Here is a 21,052-nt window from a genome sequence, read left to right as displayed (position 1 = left end):
GTATAATCATTTTTAGCACTGCACCTGGCCAGTAGTGAGCTCTGAAAAGAAACTTGTAGAGTCATAAATTTGGGGGACTGCGCTTATTGGTGGTGAAGGAATAAGTCACAGAGCCCTTTCCATTCTAATAGATACTACATTGTCACTTTCATTTGAAAATCAGATTGATGCCCTGACTTCCTGTCATCCGAGCTATGGGACCAGTGTAGTTGTAGGAGCTCCTCCATCCTCTAAAATGCTCACCTATGATCCCATGCTGCTGTTCACTGGACGCACCTGGAAAGGATGTATTTTGGGAGGTATGTGGTCAAGAAATGGGAGGTATTCATTCAGACATGTGTCAGAACTTTACTGAGCACTGGGATACAAATACAAGGAGAAAAGGGAAGAGAAGGGAAGACAGTACCTTCTCTCAAGGAATTTATATTCTAATAGGAACCCTTCCCTTATCTTTTAATTTTTATTGAATTCTTTTACGTGTGGTTGGGAAATTCACCAAATTCTCCAGTGGATCAAGGCAAACAGAGGTTAAGTGATGTGCCAACAATCACACAGCTGGTAAGTATCTGAGGCCAGATTTGAACTCAAATCTTCCTGATTTCAGCCTCAACACTCTATCCACTGAGCCATCTAGCTCTCTCAATACCCATAGTCCACTACAAAGAGGAAAGAGAGCTATGTTTTCACACCTTTCTTTTGGAACCAAGCTTAAGCATTTTAATTATAAGGTATTCCATTTTGTGTGTGTATATCTGGGATGGAGTGAAGGGCATTCTTTTTATTTATGTTTTATCATTGTATATTGTTTTCTTGGTTTTGCTTATTTTACATTAGTTTATATAAGTCTTGACATGATTCTCTATAGTCTTCATATTTATGATTTCTTACAGTGCTGTAACATTTCATTGCATTTATGTTCATAGCTGGAAGTTCTGGTTTACTCTAACATTCTGTGCAATGTCTACAGGGTCATGCATATATATTTCCTAGACTGTTAAACAGCACTTTCAGTTCCTGAATTAATATAAATAAGAAATTACAAGATCCCAAAAGGAAAATTCCTAGGAATATTGTAGCCAAATTCCAGAGTTCCCTGGTCAAGGAGAAAATATTACAAGCAGCCAGAAAGAAACAATTCAAGTATTGTGGAAATACAATCAGGGTAACACAGAATCTAGCAGCTTCTACACTAAAGGATTGGAAGGCTTGCAATATGAAATTATAGATGTCAAAGGAGATAGGATTAAAACCAAGAATCACCTACCCAGAAAAACTGAGTATAATACTTCAGGGAAAAAATGGAATTTCAATGAAATAGAGGACTTCCAAACATTCTTGTTGAAAACAGCAGAGCTGAATAGAAATTTTGACTTTCAAATACAAGAATCAAGAGAAACATGAAAATGTAAACAGGAAATAGAAGTCATAAGGAACTCATTAAGGTTGAACTGTTTACATTCCTACATGAAAAGATGACATTTGTAGCCCATTAAACCTTTCTAGGTATTGAGTAGTTAGAGGGAATATATATGTACATGTGGTTATCTATGTGTATGCATGTGCATATTATATATGTGTAGGTGTATGTGTATGTGTGTATATGTATATATATGTGTGTGTGCATATGTATGTATATAGATATACACAGACGGCACAAGGTGATCAGAATATGAAGGGAGGATACTTAAAAAGTAAAATTAAGTGTTGAGAGGAATGTACTGGGAGAAAGAGAAAGGGAGAAGCATAGTGTAGTAAATCATCTCACATAAAAGAGGCAAGAAAGAGTTTTACAATGGAGGGGAAGAGGGGGAAAGTGAAAGGGAATAAGTGAGCTTTACTCTCATCAGCATCCCTTGACTTAAGGAGAGAATAATACACATTCAGTTGGATATGGAAATCTATTTTACCTTGCAGGAAGGGAAGGGGATAGGAGAAGTAGGATAATAGAAGGGACAGCAGATTGGGGGAGGGGGTAGTCAGTAGCAAACACTATTGTGGGGATACAGGTCAAGGGAGAGAATGGAATAAATGGAGGGCAAGATAGGACAGAAGGAAATGTGGTTAATCTTTTGCAGCATGACTATTATGAAAGTATTTTGCAAGGCTTTACATGTATAACCTATGCTGAATTGCTTGCTGCTCAATGAGGGTGGGTGGGGAGCAAGGAAGGGAGAGAATGTGGAACTCAAAGCTTTAAAAATGAATGTTAAAAATTATTTTTGCATGCAAGTGGGAAATACATTGTATAGGCAATGGGGTATTGACATCTGTCTTGCCTTACAGAAAAATAGAGGGAAGGGAGAGGGGAGAAAGGGGGTGATAGAAGGGGAGGGCAGATTTGGGGAAAGGTGTAGTTGGGGTGCACACTGTCCTGTGGTAGGGAGAGGGGAGGGATGGGAAGAAAATTTGGAATTAAAAATCTTGTGGAAGTGAATGTTGAAAACAGGAAATAAATAAATTATACTAAATTGGGAGGGAAAAAAAGAAATTACAGAAGGCTATAAATTCATACTAAGGGAGCTGGGTTGACCTTCACAATATTAACTCTTGGTTTTACAGTGTTTAAAAGTTGCAAATCACGATCCCATGAGAGAACTAATATTAGCTTTATTGACTTTTTTAAAATGACACAATTGTAGGTCACAGAGGTTAAGCAACTGGTCCATTGTTATTTTCATAAATAATAGGTCCTATGTTCAAAACTAGTCTTCTGTCTCAAAGACTACAATTTTTTTTCTACTTTTCTCTTCTGTTGTTCTCTGATAGAGCAGTACAGGCTAAACTTTACATTGCTTCTGGTGAAAGGGGCAGGAGGGTAGGGTGGGACTGAGAGGAGGTGTCATTTCAGAAGGAGCAGGCCACATTATAAAGTCCCTAAGTTCGTGATCTCTGTTAAGTACAGTTATCATTATCTCCCTCATCAAAGGTACCACCTCTCCTATCTTCTCTATTTCTATTAATTAATTTCTATTAATATAGGTAATAACCCTCACTTGAAGTCTCAGAGAGGCAACTTCATGTAGGGGATGAAACACTGCACCTATTTTGAAAAGATTTTGGTCCCAGTTCTTACTTTTCTAATAATTAGTCAAGTCATTTTCACCTTTAACCTCCAAGAGGCCCCAGTTTTTGTTTTTTTTTTTGTTTTTGTTTTTGTTTTTGTTTTGTTTTGTTTTTTTAGCTTTTACAAAGGGATGTTTATTAAGAAGATATGGCAACAACACAAGTACAGAAACGACTACTACAAATATTCCTCCCACCGAGTTCAACTCCAAATGTGATGTAGACAATGGAGATCACTTCTTTTTTCCCAGAAATTGATGACTTGGCTGCCAGGTTGATTGATTGCTGGGCTGAGTCATGGTGGCCAGTCATCAGGGATGCTCTGGCTTTTTCTCTGGCTCAGCTATAGTGGCTATTGAAATGTCTTGTTTTTGTTTTTGTTTTTAATAGGATATAGCTACTTTTTTTTCTTTTTTATTATTTTGTTTGTTTTCAGTGTTCTACAATCACTTCCATATATCTTAGATTTTTACCCTTTCCCTACCTTCCCCCCTCCCTCCCCATTCCCTCCATGAGATGGCATACAGATTTATATAGGTTCTACACATACATTCCCATTAAATACATTTTCACCTTAGTCAAGTTGTATAGAAGAATTAAAATGAATGGGAGAAATCATAAAACAAATCAAAACATAATAGAAAAGAAAATGATCTGCTTCATTCTGCAATTGAATTTCATAGTTCTTTCTCTGGATGTGGAAGGCATTTTGCCTTAAGAGACCATTGGGAATTATTTAAGTCCTTGCATTGCAATGAAGTACTAAGTCTACCACAAAAATTCCTTATGCACTGTGGTTGTTAGAGTGTACAAAGTTCTTCTGGTTCTGCTCCTTTCACTCAGCATCAGTTCATATAAGTCTTTCCAGGCTTCTCTGAAGTCTTCCTGTTCATCATTTCTTATAGCAAAATAGTATTCCATTCCATTCATATTTTATTTATTCAGCCATTCCCCAATTGATGGGCATCCCCTTGATTTCCAGGTTTTGGCCACCATAAAGAGAGCTGCTATAAATATTTTTGTACATGTGGGACCCCTTCCCATTTTTATGATCTCTTGGCAATACAGTCCTAGAAGTGGCATTGCTGGGTCAAAGGGTATGCACATTTTTGTAACCCTTTGGGCATAGTTCCAAAATTGCTCTCCAGAATGGTTGGATCAACTCACAGCTCCACCAACAATGAATTAGTGTTCCAACTCTCCCACATGTTCTAAAAAATTTATCATCTTCCTGTTGTTAGTCAATCTGATAGGTGTGATGTGGTATCTCAGAGTTGTTTTGATTTACATCTCTCTAATCAATAGTGATTTAGAGCATTTTTTCATTTGACTATAGATAGCTTTAATTTCTTCCTCTGTGAGCTGCTCGTTCATATCCTTTGACCATTTATCAATTGGGGAATGACTTGTATTCTTGTACATTTGATTCAGTTCTCTATATATTTTAGAAATAAGGCCTTTATCACAGACATTAGCTGCAAAAATATTGTCCCAGTTTTCTGCTTCCCTCCTAATTTTGGTTGCATTGGATCTGTTTGTGCAAAAACTTTTCAATTTAGTGTAATGAAAATTATCCATTTTCACTTCATAATGTTCTCTATCTCTGGTTGGGTCATAAATTTCTCCATTCTCCATAAATCTGACTAATATACTATTCCTTGCCCCCTTAATTGGTTTACAGTATCAATCTTTATACCTAGATCATGTATCCATTTGGACTTTATTCTTGTGTACATTGTCACTCATTGATCTATGCCTAGTTTCCACCACATTGTTATCCAATTTTCCCAGCAATTTTTGTCAGACACTGAGTTCTTATCCCAGAAGTTGGGATCCTTGGGTTTATCAAACAGTAGATTGCTATATTCATTGACTACTGTCTTGAGTACCTAACCTATTCCACTGGTCTACCCTTCTGTTTCTTAGCCAGTACGAAGTGGTTTTGCTAATTGCTGCTTTATAATACAATTTGAGATCTGGTAGAGCTAGACCACCTTCCCTGGCATTTCTTTTCATTAGTTCCCTTGATATTCTGGATCTTTTGTTCTTCCAGATGAATTTTGATATTATTTTTTCTATCTTTAGAAAATAATTATCTGATAAGTTTGATTGGTATGACACTGAATAAGTAAATTAATTTAGGTAGAATTGTCATTTTTATTATATTGGCTCAACCTACCCACTAGTAACTGATGTTTTTTCTACTTACTTGAATCTGACTTTATTTGTGCTAGAAGTGTTTTGTAATTGTGTTCATATAGTCCCTGGATTTGTTTTGGCAGGTAGACTCCCAAATATTTTATAGTGTTTACCCTTACGTTAAATGGGATTTCTCTATCACTTGCTGTTGGGCTTTGTTAGTAATATGTAGAGATGCAAAAGATTTGTGTGGGTTTATTTTGTAACCTGCAACTTTGTGAAAGCTGTTTATTATTTCAAGTAGTATTTTACTTGAATCTCTGGAATTCTCTAAGTATATATTATCATATCCTCTGCAAAGAGTGATAAGTTAGTTTCTTCTTTGCCTATTCTAATTCCTTCAATTTCTTTTTCTTCTCTTATTGCCACAGCTAATATTTCTAGTACCATATTGAATAACGGTGGTGATAATGGACACCCTTGTTTCACCCCTGATCTTATTGGAAATGCATCTAGTTTATCTCCATTACATATAATGCTTCCTGAAGGTTTTAGGTAGATGCTGCTTATTATTTTATGGAAAGTTCCATTTATTCCTATGCTCCCCAGTGTTTTCAATAGGAATGGGTGTTGTACTTTGTCAAAAGCTTTTCCTGCATCTATTGAGGTAAATCATGTGGTTTCTGTTAGTTTTGTTGTTCATATGATCGATAATGCTAATAATTTTCCTAATACTGAACCAGCCCTGCATTCTTGGTATAAATCCTACCTGATCATAATGTATTATTCTCATGATAAATTGCTGTATTCTTTTTGCTAAAATCTTATTTAAAATTTTTGCATCTATATTCATTAGAGAAATTGGTCTATACTTTTCTTTCTGTTTTGGCTCTTCCTGGTTTAGGTATCAAAGCCATATTTGTATCATAAAAAGAATTTGGGAGGACTCCTTCTTCCCCAATTTTCCCAAATAGTCCATATATTATTGAAATTAACGGTTCTTTAAATGTTTGATAGAATTTACTTGTAAATCCATCCAGCCCTGGAGATTTTTTCCTAAGGAGTCCAATGATGGTTTCTTCAGTCTTTTTTTCTGCGATGGGGTTATTTAAGTATTCAAATTCCTCTTCTGTTAATCTGGGCAATTTATATTTTTTAAAATAATCATCCATCTCATTTGGATTGTCGAATTTATGGGCATACAGTTAGGCAAAGTAATTCCTAATTATTGTTTTAATTTCCTCCTCATTGGAGGTAAGTTCACCCTTTTCATGTTTGATATTGGTAATTTGGTTTTCTTCTTTCTTTTTTTAAATCAAATTGACCAAAGGTTTATCAATTTCATTGCTTTTTTCATAAAACTAACTCTTAGTTTTATTAGTTCAATGGTTTTCTTAATTTAAATTTTATTAATCTCTCCTTTGGTTTTCAGTATTCCTAATTTGGCATTTACTTAGGGATTTTCAATTTGTTCTTTTTCTAGCTTTTTCAGCTGCATGCCCAATTCATTGATATCATCTTTCTCTATTTTATTTAAGTAGGCATTTAAAGATATAAAACTTCCTCTAAGAGCTGCTTTTACAGTATCTCATAAGATTTGGTAGTTGTCTCATTATTGTCATTCTCTTGAATGAAGTTGTTGATTGTTTCTATGATTTATTGTTTAACTCACTCATTCTTTAGGATTAGATTATTTAGTTTCCAATTAATTTTTGGTCTGTCTTTCCATGACTTTTTATTACATATAATTTTTATTGCATTATGATCTGAGAAGGATGCATTCACTATCTCTGCCTTTCTGCACTGGATTGTGAGGTTTTTATACCATAGTACATGGTCAATTTTTGCATATGTGCCATGTACCACTGAGAAAAATGTATATTCCTTTCTATGTCCATTCAGTTTTCTCCAGAAATCTATCATATCTACCTAATCCAGAGTTTTATTCACCTCTTTAACTTCTTGTTTATTTTGAGGTTAGATTTATCAAGTTCATAGAGGGGGAGGTTGAGGTCCCCCACTAGTATAGTTCTGTTGTCTATTTCTTCCTGTAACTCCCTTAACTTCTCCTCTAAGGATTTGTATGCTATACTACTTGGAGCATATATGTTTAGTAATGATATTGCTTCATTTTCTATGGTGCCTTTTAGCAGGATATAGTTTCCTTCCTTATCTGTTTTGATTAGATCTATTTCTGCTCTTGCTTTGTCTGAGATTAAGATTGCTACCCCTACTTTTTTTACATCAGATGAAGCACAATACATTCTGCTCCAATCTTTTACCTTTACCCTTTGTGTATGCCCTTGTTTCAGATGTGTTTCTTGTAAGCAATGTGTGATTGGATTATAGCTTTTAATCCATTCTGCTATCCATCTCCATTTCATGGGAGAGTTCATCCCATTCACATTGACAGTTATGATTACTATCTGTGTCTTTCCCTCCACCCTCTTTCCTACCATTTGTGCTTTTAGTTCTCCCTTCTCCCTTCCCCTCCACAATAGAGTTTTAATTTTTGACCACCACCCCCTGCAGTCTTCCCTTCCTTCTTTCATCCTTTCTCCCTTTTACTCCCCTTTACCCTTACTACTTCTTCCCTCCCTTTTAGCCTCCCCTCCCTTTCTTTTCCCCCTTCCCCTCCTACTGCTTGTAGAGCTAGTTAGATTTATATATTTAATTAAGTTTGTTGTTCCCTCCTTGAACCAAATCAGGTGAGAGTAAATATCAAACAATGCTCACCTTCCTCTCCTCTTTCCCTCTACTGTAATATAATTTTATGTCTCTTCCTGTGATGTAGTTTACCATTTTCTGCCTCCTCCTTTTCACATCTCCTGTTATAATCTTTTCACATCCTTAAATCACATTTTTATCCTCACATTGTTTACTTTATACCAACTCCCTCTGTCTATGTATATCACTTTTATATTTCATAATAATTAAACAGTTCTCAAGATTACCAAGTATCATCTTCCCTTATGGAGATGTAAACAGTTTGCCCATATTGAATAACAAGTTTCCTCCCCCTCCCCCTGTTTACCTTTTTATGCCTTTCTTGAGACCTGAATTTGAAGATCTAATTTTCTACTGAGTTCTGGCCTTTTCATCAGAAAGGTCTGAAATCCCTTATTTCATTGAATGTCCATCTTCTTGTCTGAAATATTATGCTCAGTTTTGCTGGGTAATTGATCCTTGGTTGTAGTCACAGCTCCTTTGCCTTATGGAATATCATATTCCAATTCCTTTGATCTTTTAATGTAGAAGCTGCAAGGTCCTGTGTGATCCTGAGCATAGCTCCTCAATATTTGAATGGTTTCTTTCTGACTGCCTGTAGTATTTTTTCCTTCACTTGTTAGTTCTGAAATGTGACAACAATATTCGTTGCTGTTTCTAGTTTGGGATCCCTTTCAGGAGGTGAATGGTGAATTCTTTCAATGATTATTTCACCCTCTGGGTCTAGGACTTCTGGGCTGATTTCCTTGATGATTTCTTGGAAGATATTTTCCAGGCTCTTTTTTTTTCATCATGGCTTTCTGCTAGGCCAATAATTCTTAGGTCTTTTTCCACTGGATCTATTCTTCAGGTCAGTTGCTTTTCCAATCAGATATTTTGCATTTTCTTCTATTTTTTCATTCTTTAGATTTTGTTTGACTGATTCTTGATGTCTCATAGAGTCATTAGCTTCTACTTGCCCAATTCTAATTTTTATCAATTTGTTTTCTTCAGGTAAATTTTGCATTTCCTTTTCCATCTGTCCAATTATTCCTTTTAAAGAATTATTTCCTCCAGTTAGTTTTTGTACTTCCTTTTCCATTTTTCCAATTTTCCCAGTTAGGTCTTGTGCTTCCTTTTCTGTTTATCCAATTTTCCCATTTAGGTTTTGTGCTTCCTTTTCCATTTCTCCAATTTTTCTTTTTAACGAGTTGTTCAGTGAATTGTTTTTTCATACTTTTAAGATCATTGGCCAGTTTTTCTTGTGTTTCTCTAAGTTGGTTTTTAAAATCCTTCTTCAGCTCTTCCAAGAGTTGTTCTTTGTGGTAGTGACCAATTCATATTCCCTTCTGAAATTTCAGATGGGAGTACAGTCTCAATGCTGACCTCTTTGGCATTCATATTTTTGGTCCTTGTCCACATAGAAAGATTCTATGGTCTTTTCTTTCCTGCTTTGCTTCTTACTCATGATGATGAGGCTTTGTGTGTTGTGGCCTCTGATTCTTTCAGCTAGAAGCTAAAAAATCTAGTGCTGAGCTGGCTGATATGAGAAAGCAGAGGCCAAACGAAGTCTTTTTGTGTTTCCCTGGCTTTCCCCTGGAGCTAGCTTGTTATGTGTGGGGGAGGAGTGGTCTGGCCACAGTAGGTCTCCTCAGCTGAGCTGGAGCAAAGGTAAGCTCAGTGGTTGGTGATCCAGGCTGCCCTAGTGTCTTCCTGTTTCGCCTGGAGTTCTGAGGCACGCCTGTTGGTGGTTGTGAGGCTCCACCCCTCTGTTCACTGAGGTGGGGTTGTCTGGGATAGCTTCAGTCCTGTACTGGTCCCCTTTAGCCACAGTAAGAGGAATCTTCCTTAGCAATCTTCTTAGCCTCACATGCTAAGAGATGCTTTGCTCCTTCTGCTGATCCCACTGATCCAGGATTTTTCTGGGGAAATATTTTATGAGTCTTTTAAGGTCAACATGGGAGGGGGAGAGAGCATTTACTGATCACTCTGCCATTTTGGCTTCGGGAAGTTCAAGTAGGTGACTTACAGACATTTAATATGCGAGCTGATAGTCTCAGTAGCAGGCACTGCAGATACCTGGGGCTCCATGGCTCAGTGTGGCCTCTGCCTCAGGGCACCTGGAGCTTCCTGTTCAGCCCTGCTGCACTTGTGCTGTGTGCTGTGTGCACCTTTACCCCTGCATAATAGATCCTTTCCAGCGACCTTTCAGTCTGTCCTGGGCTGTGAATCTGCCACAGTCTGTCTCCTATTGGATTCTGCCCCTCCAAAATTTGGTCAGATTCTCTTTCTAGAAGTATCTGAAGGAATTTGTCTAAGAGCTTAGGTGAGTAATTGCTCTCACTCTGCCATCTTGGCTCCACCCCAAGGCCCCAGTTTCTTTGTCAGTAAAATGAGAGAGATGACCTCTCAATTCTGTTTAATTTTTTAGAAACTCTATGATTCTACTCAATATTTTGTACCATACATAAAAAGTTTCCAAAAATTTTTTTTACTTCCTTGAAATAAACTATAAAATGGAAAAGTAAAATACATGAAATTTTAGCCAACAATACTCCTTAATTAATTACCTGTCCTTGTTATTAAGGGTCTGACATCTCTGAGTTCAATATATAGCAAAGTGAAACATTTATGGCATTCAAATCCTTGAGAAACTTACCAATTCAACTTGTATCAATTTCCCTAGACACAAGGTTCCTGGTGATCCTGGTCCTGGTCCTTCAGGGCTCTCTGTGACTCAACTCACCACCTGAATACTCTGGAAATTTAGCATATGATATGCCCAAAGGGTAAAGTCACATAGGTTTGCAAACTTCAGACATTAATAATTTTGCTTGTTTTTTACAAATCAATGAAAATTTAAGGACTTGCATCTGAGACCAAAGAGTAGAACCAAAGTGCATAATCTTCTCCCTTAAGAGATTTGTATAGCTCTGTACTCAGCCAGGATCACCAGTAACTTCTTTCCATCAGTGTTTCCAGCTTCTGTCTTTCTGTTGCAGCTCTCCTAAGCTTCCAGCAGGTAACAGTCATTTCATCATTGGTGCATAGTTCCTAGTGCTTAGTTTTCATTCTATTAGCTCACTACCCTCTATAGTTTAGCAGGTCTGTTGTGTTTCAGCAGATGGCACTGGTCTCCTTTCCTAGGGGATCAACTCTACAACATTGGCTTGCAAAAAATGTCTTAAAATTTGACTTAACAGCTCAAAAAACTCTTGCCCTCCATTATTCTTAAGTTTTCATTTTTACTCAGTTTCCATAGTGCTAAATATCACATAAGAAAGCTCTGGTGATTGTAACTGATAGAAGAACTCTTTATTCTTCTGTTTCATGAGTGCATCTTTACCTTCAGCCCCCAGGTAGACTTACTAAAACAGTTACTGCTGTTTGATTCCTCTCTCCTTTATCATCCAAGCAATGTCTCTCCTCATCCTGTTTGCATTTCTTACTTGGATTTCAAGGTTTAGGGTAGTATCTTACTTTCTCCCCAATTGACCCTATATTTTCCCACCTTTTAGGTTAGCTGGTGGCATAGTGAATTAAAACACCAGACCTAGAGACAAAGATCTGCATTCAAATATGGCCTCAGATACTTACTAACTCTATGACCCTGGGTAAATCATTTAACTTCTGGTTGCCTCAATTCCTCAACAATAAAATGAATAGCACAATAGCACCTGCCTCACAGGATTATTGTAAGGATCAAATGAGACAGCATTTGTAAAAAGCACTTAGTACAGTGCCTGACACATAGTGGGTTTAGTCTAAGTCATAGAAATGCTTAGTATCCTCCTCTTCTCTTCCTAGTTGTTCAAATTACCCAGGGAAACTTTTAAAAATAGCTACAAAAATGCAAGGAAGAATTCCTCCTGGTGATCACACAGGAATGAGAGATTTGAGTTGTAGTCTCTGTTATCTAATTTGGATAGAGAGAAAAGAAAAAAGTTAATTTCCATCTCCAGTAAATGGTGATGATATTGCCCTAACTTACAAGATTGTTGTGAAGATCACACAAGATGATTTATGTAAAGCATTTTGTAAATGATAATGCACTCTCTAAAGCACTACATAAAAAGTAAATGGAGACAAAAGGCACCCAAATAATGTCAGTTCATAAGAGTATAGTGTGGTGTAAAGAATATAGGATGGAGTCTTGATTCTGAAATCGACCAGTTAAGTGACTCAGCAAGGCATTTATCTTTCCTATACCTTAGTTTTCTCAACATTAAAATACATGTACTATCAATTAGTCAGCCAATAACCTTATTAAGTGCCTACTATATGCCAGGCACTGTGCTAAAAGCTGAGGAAGCAAAAAAAAAAAAAAAAAGCAAAAAATAGTGTCTACTCAAGGAGGTTGCAGTTTATGCAAAATAAGTTGGAGTTATTCAATAAAAGAAAGGAACTAGCATAAAGAACAGTATGAATGTGAATCAGGAAAGACTTCTCACAGAAGATGAGATTCTATGTGGTAAATTAAAGAAGCCAGAAAAGTCAGGAAGCAGATGGGAGGAGAGAGAATACCCCAGGCATGGGGAAAGGTGAGTGGAAAATAACCAGATGGAATGTCTTCTGTGAGGAACACCAAGGAGGGCAGTGTTTCAGGAACACACAATGGGGGTGAATGGGTGAGAGGGCGTAATAACTGAATACATTATCAAGTTGTTTTAATATAAGCATTTTGTAAATTATAAAGATCTATGTAAATTGAGCTGCTATTTCTATTACTTACGTTACAAAAGGATATGGTTAGTACGGAGTGAGGTTTCTTGGAATAAAACTTTTGTTAGTTGGTAAAGGACATTATGGTCATGAAAGAGCTTGATCCCCCCTCATTTTGTCCTTCTCTTGCCAAAAGACATCTTATATACTTCAAGAATGTCATTAGATATTTTTTATTAAAAAAGATATCATACAAAATAAAGTTTATATTTAAATCTAAAGAGAAATACACTTAGAAGTGCAATAGGTTGTTAGTTTCATTCATTTGAGTACAAATACAAATGGCAATCCCATCCCTTCCCCTGCAACACGCACACATACACACATTCTCATCCTATGTAGTTCTAATCCATTTAATTCTGTAAGTTTTGTCTAGCCAAGTCAGTTTCACATAGAGCTCTGAAGGACAATGGAAACATGAAGTTTTGTGTAAAAACTCGTTGCTTTCCTTTGTATCTCACCCCCCTCCCCATGCCTGGTGCTTCCTTAGTAAGCACTTAATTAATATTTGTTTGCTGAATTTTAAAAAGTGTATATATATGTATGTATGTATGTATGTATGTATGTATGTATGTATGTATGTGTGTGTGTGTGTGTGTGTATAAATACTGGTACTTATTTTTTTTTTAGGTTGGAAGACCAGAGATGACATCCCAAAACTAGTGTGTGATTTCATGGCAAAGAAATTTGACTTGGATCCATTAATAACCCATGTTTTACCTTTTAACAAAATCAGTGAAGGATTTGATCTACTCTGCAAAGGAGAGAGGTATGTGTTTTATATGTTGGTCATACCAAAAAATGCAATTTGTATAATACAGCATTTATAAATTTGATCATCTTGTACACATATTTTTTATTTGAGGCTTTCACAAAATAAAAAATCCTTGTAAGATTAACATTACACTAACTCAGATGAACATATATTTTCTTTGGTATTTTATACCTTTTTTTTATTAAGTGGGTCTATTAAGTCCTATTTCTTTCACAAAATTGGAGTTTACTTTGATGATGTCACCTGGGTTCAGTGTAGAAGAAAGGATGCTAGATATACATTCAAATTATCTGGATTCAAATGTCAGTCCTACCCCTTGCCAATCATGTGACTTCATGATTAGTGAGTCACTTCATGGCTCTGGATATCACTTTCTCTGTAGAGTGATGAGGATGGCCTTGATAATAAGATAACTTCTGATGTGTGTACTAACTCTTAGAAATATTGATGTTAAACCCTGATACTCCTGGGAAGATGAAAGTGAGTGTGGATACAAGTGGTGAATGACTTGGATTTTATTTAAATTTTAAAAAATTAACTCAGATCTGCTTTTTCTCCTTTTTATCTCCCCACCCAAAATTGAAAAAGAAAAGTAAAACAAAATCCTAGCAACAAACGTGTAGGATCAACCAAAATCATTTTTTCTATTGGCCATGTCTACAAAATTTGTCTCAATCATTTGTACTCTGAGTTTATCACCTCTGTCAGGAAATGGGTAACATGTTTCATTATGAGTCCTCTGGAATTGTCTTGATCACAGTTTTTAAGTCTTTCAAAGTTGTCTTATGATATTGCTGTTATTATATGAATTGGTTTCTTTTTTGGTTCTGCTTATTTCCCTATATGTCAATTCACAGAAGTGTCCCCAATTTCTCAGAAACCATTCCCTTTCATTGTTTCTTACAGCATGAGCCTATTCCACAATGTTCCTGTATCATAACTTGCCATTCCCTGATTAATGGGTTCCCATTTCTTTCCCAATTCTTTGTTATTAGAAAAAGTGCTGTTATAAATATTTTTGTACATAAGGGACCTTTTCCTCTCTTTGGAGTATAGATTTATTAGTGATGTCACTGGGTCAAATAGTATGCACAGTTGAATAACTTTTCCCAGTCCCTTCATTTCACAGAAGAGGAAATTGAGACCCTGGGAGACCAGGAGAGTGCTGAGTCTGGTCTTTCTAGTCTAGTTAAAAGGCAGCCTCTCTGGGGACAGAGGTTCCCATTTCGAATGTTAGCATTCCACCCTGCATTTAATGGCATCTCATATAAAAAAGACTATAATCTCTTATTTGAATGAGAGAAGAGGAAACTAATTTTTATAAGAAAAATCTACTAATCTGTCCTAATTCCTCTTCCTTGCCAAGAACATTGTAGCTTCGAATTGTATTTTCCTGGAGAGCAAAGTCTCAGTGGGATGGTATATTTAGATACGGGACAAACTCTAAAACTCATCTGTTCCGACCCCTTCATTTTACACGTGTGAAAACTGAGCCCTAGTTTTGAATCTAAAATGTATCATTCATAATAGATCTTGAGACCAGTAGAAATGCCATCAGACCTCACTGATCCCCATGTCTCTCAGGCTTCTAAAACTTCCTACTGATCTTTGGCAGTTGATCTTTCAGGTTCACCATTTATTTAAAGAAATATTACATTTACTGTCTATGTACTATATTATGCTGGGGCAACTAGGTGCTGCAGTGGATAGAGCACCAGTGCAGGAATCAGGAGGACCTGAGTTCAAATCTCACTTCAGACACTTGACACTCACTAGCTGTGTGACCTTGGGTAAGTCACTTAACCCCAATTGCCTCATCTTGGGTCATCTCCAGTCCCTGATGAATATCTGGTCACTGGATTCAGATGGCTCTGGAGGAGAAGTGAGGCTGGTGACCTGCACAACCCTCCCTCACTCAGAAACAAAGTTAAGTGCAAGTCATGTCATTATTTCTCTGATGGCATGGTCTTCTTTGGCAACGAAGGACAAACACACACACTATACTATACTAGTTAGAAAGACACACCATAGTTTCAATCAGGACCTTGTACTAAATTATTCTTTTTTAGAAGATATAGAAACAAGATATTAATAGAATCTTTCCATTTTCTATTTCAGCATTCGATCAGTTCTTCTAATGTGAGCTCCTAAGCGATAGAAGGTACATGTGGATTCATCAGCAGCTGATTCTTTCTCTGATATTTCACTTTCATATAATTATGATGGGATATATGTGTTATCTCTTATGAGTTGAACACAAAATTGAAACTAAGTACCATGGAATCAATACACTTTTCCAAAATAAAATATTGACATTGTCACTGACAATTTATCTGGGGTAGTAGCAAGGTAATAATGTTAATTTTTTTTAATTTGGAGAAAGTAGGTTGTCCTGGATTGGAACATCAGTAAAAAGGTGTAAGTTCATTACTTTTGATTGAAGTAGGAATTTTAAGTGGAATCCCAATTTTCTTGGGTAAAAAGCAATAAGAGCTTAAAAGACTCCTCCTTCAGGGATTTCCATCATATACTTCCAGGAAACTAGGCTAGATATTGAATGAAGTTGGATGGTGTTACAATAAAACTCTGGAAAGATTTTTCTTTTTTCTTTCTGGAAAGACTTTTCAAGTTATATTTACTCCACAGAAAGCCTATACCTGACCTCTCCTTTCTTTTTTCCTTTCATGTATCAAAGAATATGGATCCTTTTTGAATATACTTTTTACAAATAAATTTAATCTGTTAAGTAAAATTGTCTTATCACATGATAGTTTATTTGCTTCCATTTGAAATATATGGGTGTATGTATATATATGCATATATACATAATGCATACACAGATATATGTATGTTTTAATTTAAGGAAAGTATATGATACAATTCAATTCAATTCAACATGCCCTTATTAAAGTCCATTCTTTGTGCCAGGTGTTACACTAGGTACTAGAGAAACAAAAGCAAAAATGAAATAATTCCCACCCTCAAGGAGCTGGATTCATATGCATTGCATACTTTCCCAATTCACTCCAAAAGCTATTGTGAAATAATCTGACGGAATTAGAGAAAAGAAAATGTTTCTACAAGGACTGACTGTCACAAAAAAACCTAGATGCCTTTTCACCATTTTGAAATGTGTGTTTAAAATAGAATTTCATTCTGACAATTTCCAAATTAATATATGCATACAAGTTCTTCTGGATGGAAAATTAACCATAATATTTTTGCAGGTCCCTGCTCATATAAAAGTTAATTCACCCTAACACCTTTTGGGTACAGTGCCTATGTGTCCTAAATGACTTTGAGTCCCTTCTTGCTCTTATATTTTGAGAGATATGGCATTCTATTCATGTACACACTTCTGTCACTGATGTGGAGCACACACCCTACATTTATTGGTTTCCAGGGACTACAGCTCCTTTGATGATGAGCTTCCTTGTGCTTAGCTAGAATGGTCCTCAGTTGATAGCCACAGAGTTTGACGCCTAGGGCAGACTTTCCATCTTGGTGAGACCTACTAGGGAAGAAACAGTTATAGAATCCCGAGTCATTTTTGCACTGGAGTGAAGCACTTAAGGGGGGTTCAGTATATACAGTTATCCCTTCCACATCGCAGGAGTTAGGGTCTCAATGCCCCCACAATCTGAAAAATCTGTGTAAAATTTTTTAGCTCTCCCTTTGTAACAGAGAAGAATTCTGAACTTTTTTTTTAATGGGGTGTTTACAGTCCCTTGTTGTGAAATTTTGGTTATGTATTTGGTCATAGGCTACATGTAGGTCAATGTCAAGTAGAAAGGCATTTTCTATGTTGTCTGATGGCCTTTGCATTGTGACTTCTGCAAAACTTCTCCAAAATTTCTATTTAAATTTTTCAGCTGACCCCAGAGATAGCAAACATGTGATGGGGAAAGTCACAGTGTGGAAGGGATAAGTATAACATACCTTTTTCTGTCATTGTCAGAGAGAGGGGACAGGATTTTCCCTAGATTTAAGATTTAATCAAAATAGGAGATTGACAACGTAGAAAATTCTGCAGTTTACAAATTCGGGAGATTTGCCTGGCGCACTTAATGAAAGAACCAGTCTTCCAAAATATGTCATTGGTAATTGGAGGGTTGTGTTTGGCTGTGAACCTGAGACTTCACCAAAGTGAGGAGTCCCTTGGTGTAGAAATTTCCTCTTTTGATGTAGATAATAATTAATTCATTACTTACTCTATCTTCTTTGTAGATTTTCATGAATGTCCTTCTCTTCCTTTCTCTCTGACAGCAACTTTTGAGTAATTTACTGGATTACTACCCGTATTTTTTTTCTTCTTTTTTCTTCTTTATATTTTCTGTGTTGACTTTAGCAGTTCCTACAAGTTTAATTAATATCTCCAATGAATATGACTTCCTTTTTTTTCTTTTTGGAGGCAACCAGGATTAAATGACTCCACCAGGGTCATGCAACTAATAAGTATCTGAGGCTGGATTTGAACTCAGGTCCTCCTGACTCTAGAGTCAGTGTTCTGTCCACTGTACCACCTAACTGCCCTGACTCACTTTAGCCAAAGCTAAATTGGTCCTTATTCCCTTTATCCTGGACCAGTAGCTCACTAACTGTCCTTACCTCATGTCTTACCCCTCCCTCCCTAACCCATCCTCTGCCTAGCTGTTAAAGGGATTTTTCTAAAGCAATAATCTGACCATGGCACTCTCCTACTCACATAATTTTCAATGGCTTACTATTAACTCTAGGATTAAATGTAAACTCTATTTATCACTTGAGTTTTTTACCGCCTGACCTCTTCTACTTTTCTAGCTTTACACATTGTAGTTAGGTGGCTTAGTGGATATAAGTTTGGATCTGAAGTCAACAAGACATGAATTCAAATCCATCCCTTGACACTTACTAGCTGTATGACCTTGTGTAAGTCACTCAGTCATGATCAACTCAGTTTTTTCATCTGTAAAATGAGCTAGAAAAGGAGATGGCAAACCACTCCAGTGTCTTTGCCAAGAAAACCTCAAATGGGGTCCTGAAGAGTCAGACATGACTGAACTAACTGAAGAACAACAAACAGAAGCCTTGCATATCACTCCTTTTCACATGCACTTTGGGCCCATCAAACTGGCCTTTTTTGTTGTTCTTCACATACAGGACTCCATTTCCCATCTGTGTGGCTTTTCCTTGGTCCCCTAAGCTTGTAATGCACTCCTTCCTCATCTCAGCCTATCAGAACCATTTCTTTTCTTTGTTATGCTACCTCTCAGAATGAAGGATTGGGGGAAGATTATAATTCTTTTAAAATTTTACTTTGATATAGACAAATTGCCATCAAAATGCAAATTTTACTTTGCAGGAAGATGTAAAATGGGTATAGCAAGGATCTGAAAAAATGCCAGTGGTGTTGGATAAGGTGAACCAAGTGAGATGGGACATTCAGGTTTCATCTGGTCTATTAATATTGATCAAAGCCCTGAAATTGTTCATGTTTATCAGGGTAAACTTCTTTATCAGTCAATAAACTTACTATGTCCCAACCACTGGCATGAGAAGAAAGGAAAAAAGATTGGGAAGCTCGCCCTTTACTGGGGATGACAATATGGGTATAACTGAATAAATGCAAGATATGTACCATGTCAATGGAAGGCAGTCTCAGAGAGAAGTCACTAGAAATGGGGGTAGAGAGACTTGGAAATATCTCATGCAGAAGGTGGGATTTGAGCTGAGTTTTGAAGGAGGTCAGAGAAGCCAGCAGGTAGTGTGATAGGGGAGAGCTTATATTCTTAAGGAGTAGCCTAGAGCAGTAAGAGGTTAAGTGACTCACCCAGAGTAATGCATACAGACAGAATGTGTTAGAGTTGAGACTCCAGTCTGAGTCTGGCAGGCTTTGGAGCTGACTATCCACCCTGCCATTTTGCTACACTGTTGGGACAGAAGAGATGTCAGGACACCATAGCCTTTAGCTCCTCAGGAATCTCTGATGTTGAAAAGAATCTGATACCTTCCTTGTTCTCAGTTTTTTCATCTATATTAAACTTACTACCTTTTGTGTTTTCTCAAAAAATATTTTTTTCTGTGATAGAATCCTTGTGATCAATTTAATAAACATCTCATAAACACCTGTGATTATGTTGGAAAAGGTGACCCAAGTGGGATGGGACTGTGTCCTTATGTTGCAGGTGTCTGTGTTTTTATTTTTTTCTTTGTTCATCCAATTTATTGTTTTACAGATAGGGAAATTAGGGCAATGAAATTGTGCAATTATACCTGGTAGAAGTTAGTGTTATAGCTAAAATTAGAACATATGATATTGGCAGCCCTGCATTCACATATAATAACGTTGATGCAAAATATAATCTGTATATAATGATGGACTGTATATAATGATGGAATATGGGCCATTTTCTGGATTTGGTTATTTTCTTTTTTTAATGTTTCTATTTAAAGTTTTGAGCTCCAAATTCTATCCCTCCCTCTCTCCCTTCCCTCCCTGAGACAGAAAGCAACCAGATAGAAGATATACATGTGCAATTATGTAAAATATTAGTCATTTTGTATAAGAAGACTTGAATAAAATCAGTCTGTATTCAGTCAATATCTGTTCTCTCTCTGGAGGCTCATAATATGCTGAATTTGGGATTTTCCTTTGGGATTTGTCTTGAATCTAAGAACAGCTAAGTCATTCACAGATCTTCATTGAACTTTGCTGTTATTATGTACAATGTTTTCCTGGTTCTGTTCACTTCCCTATGCATCAGTTCTTGTAAATCTTTCCAAATTTTTCTAAAATCATCCTGCTTGTCATTTCTAATAGCATAATACTATTCCATTACAATCATATACCACAGCTTGTTTAGCCATTCCCCAAATCTTTGATTTCCAGCTCTTAGCCACCAAAAAAAGCTGCTATAAGTATTTTTGTATGAATAGGTCCTTTTCTCCTTTTTTGGATGTCTTTGGGTTATAGACCTAGAAGTGCTACTATTGGATTAAAGGGTATACACAGCTTTATCAACCTTTGGTCATAGTTCCAAATTGCTCTCCAGAATGGTTGGATCAGCTTACAAAGCTACCAAGAAGGCACCTCACAGTTGTTTTAATTTGCATTTCTCTGAGTCAAGGGATGGCCCCCCCTTTAATCAAAATCTTAAATCTTTGTCTGAAGAAATTGCATGTTTTGGGGAATGACTTGTATTTTTATAAATTTGTTGTTTTTCTTGTTTTTTTAATAGTTGCAAGGCCAGTTCATTGATCTGTTTTTTCTCTATTTTCTTGATGCAATCAATTTTCCCTTATGTACCATTTTGGCTGCATCCCATAAATTTTGGTTTGTTGTCTCGTTGTAATTTTCTTTAATTAAATTATCAATTGTTTCTATGATTTGTTCTTTGACCCACTTGTTTTTAGGATTAAATGATTTCATCTCCAATTAATTTTTAATTTCTCCATTTTCTGTTACTGAATATAATTTTTGTTACACTATGATCTGAAAATGATACATTTACTATTTCTGCTTTTTTGCATTTGGTTGTGAGGTTTTTATGTCCTAATACATGGTCAGTTTTTGTGTAAGTTCCATGTAATACTGAGGAAAAGGTATGTTCCTTTCTAATCACATTCGGTTTTCTCCAGAGATCTAATCTAACTTTTTCAGAATTTTAT

The 21,052-nt window shown here is 36.4% G+C and overlaps 1 protein-coding gene across 2 annotated transcripts in view; it reads left to right on the top strand.

Moving 5' to 3' along the window:
* LOC140513869 (all-trans-retinol dehydrogenase [NAD(+)] ADH7-like) overlaps positions 1–20,767 on the top strand; it is a 46,273-nt gene extending 25,506 nt beyond the window's left edge. For both annotated transcript variants that reach the window (XM_072623849.1, XM_072623848.1), the window contains 3 exons: positions 164–299; positions 13,261–13,399; positions 15,524–20,767. In XM_072623849.1, the coding sequence (XP_072479950.1) occupies positions 164–299; positions 13,261–13,399; positions 15,524–15,548 (300 nt within the window). In that variant the 3' untranslated portion in view covers positions 15,549–20,767. The remainder of the gene's footprint in view (positions 1–163; positions 300–13,260; positions 13,400–15,523) is intronic.
* Positions 20,768–21,052: the final 285 nt, after the last annotated feature.

Source organism: Notamacropus eugenii, chromosome 7 (assembly GCF_028372415.1).
Source record: "Notamacropus eugenii isolate mMacEug1 chromosome 7, mMacEug1.pri_v2, whole genome shotgun sequence".
Lineage (NCBI taxonomy): Eukaryota > Metazoa > Chordata > Mammalia > Diprotodontia > Macropodidae > Notamacropus > Notamacropus eugenii.
Note: the sequence above shows the minus strand (reverse complement) of the source record. Positions and strands in the feature narration are given on the sequence as shown.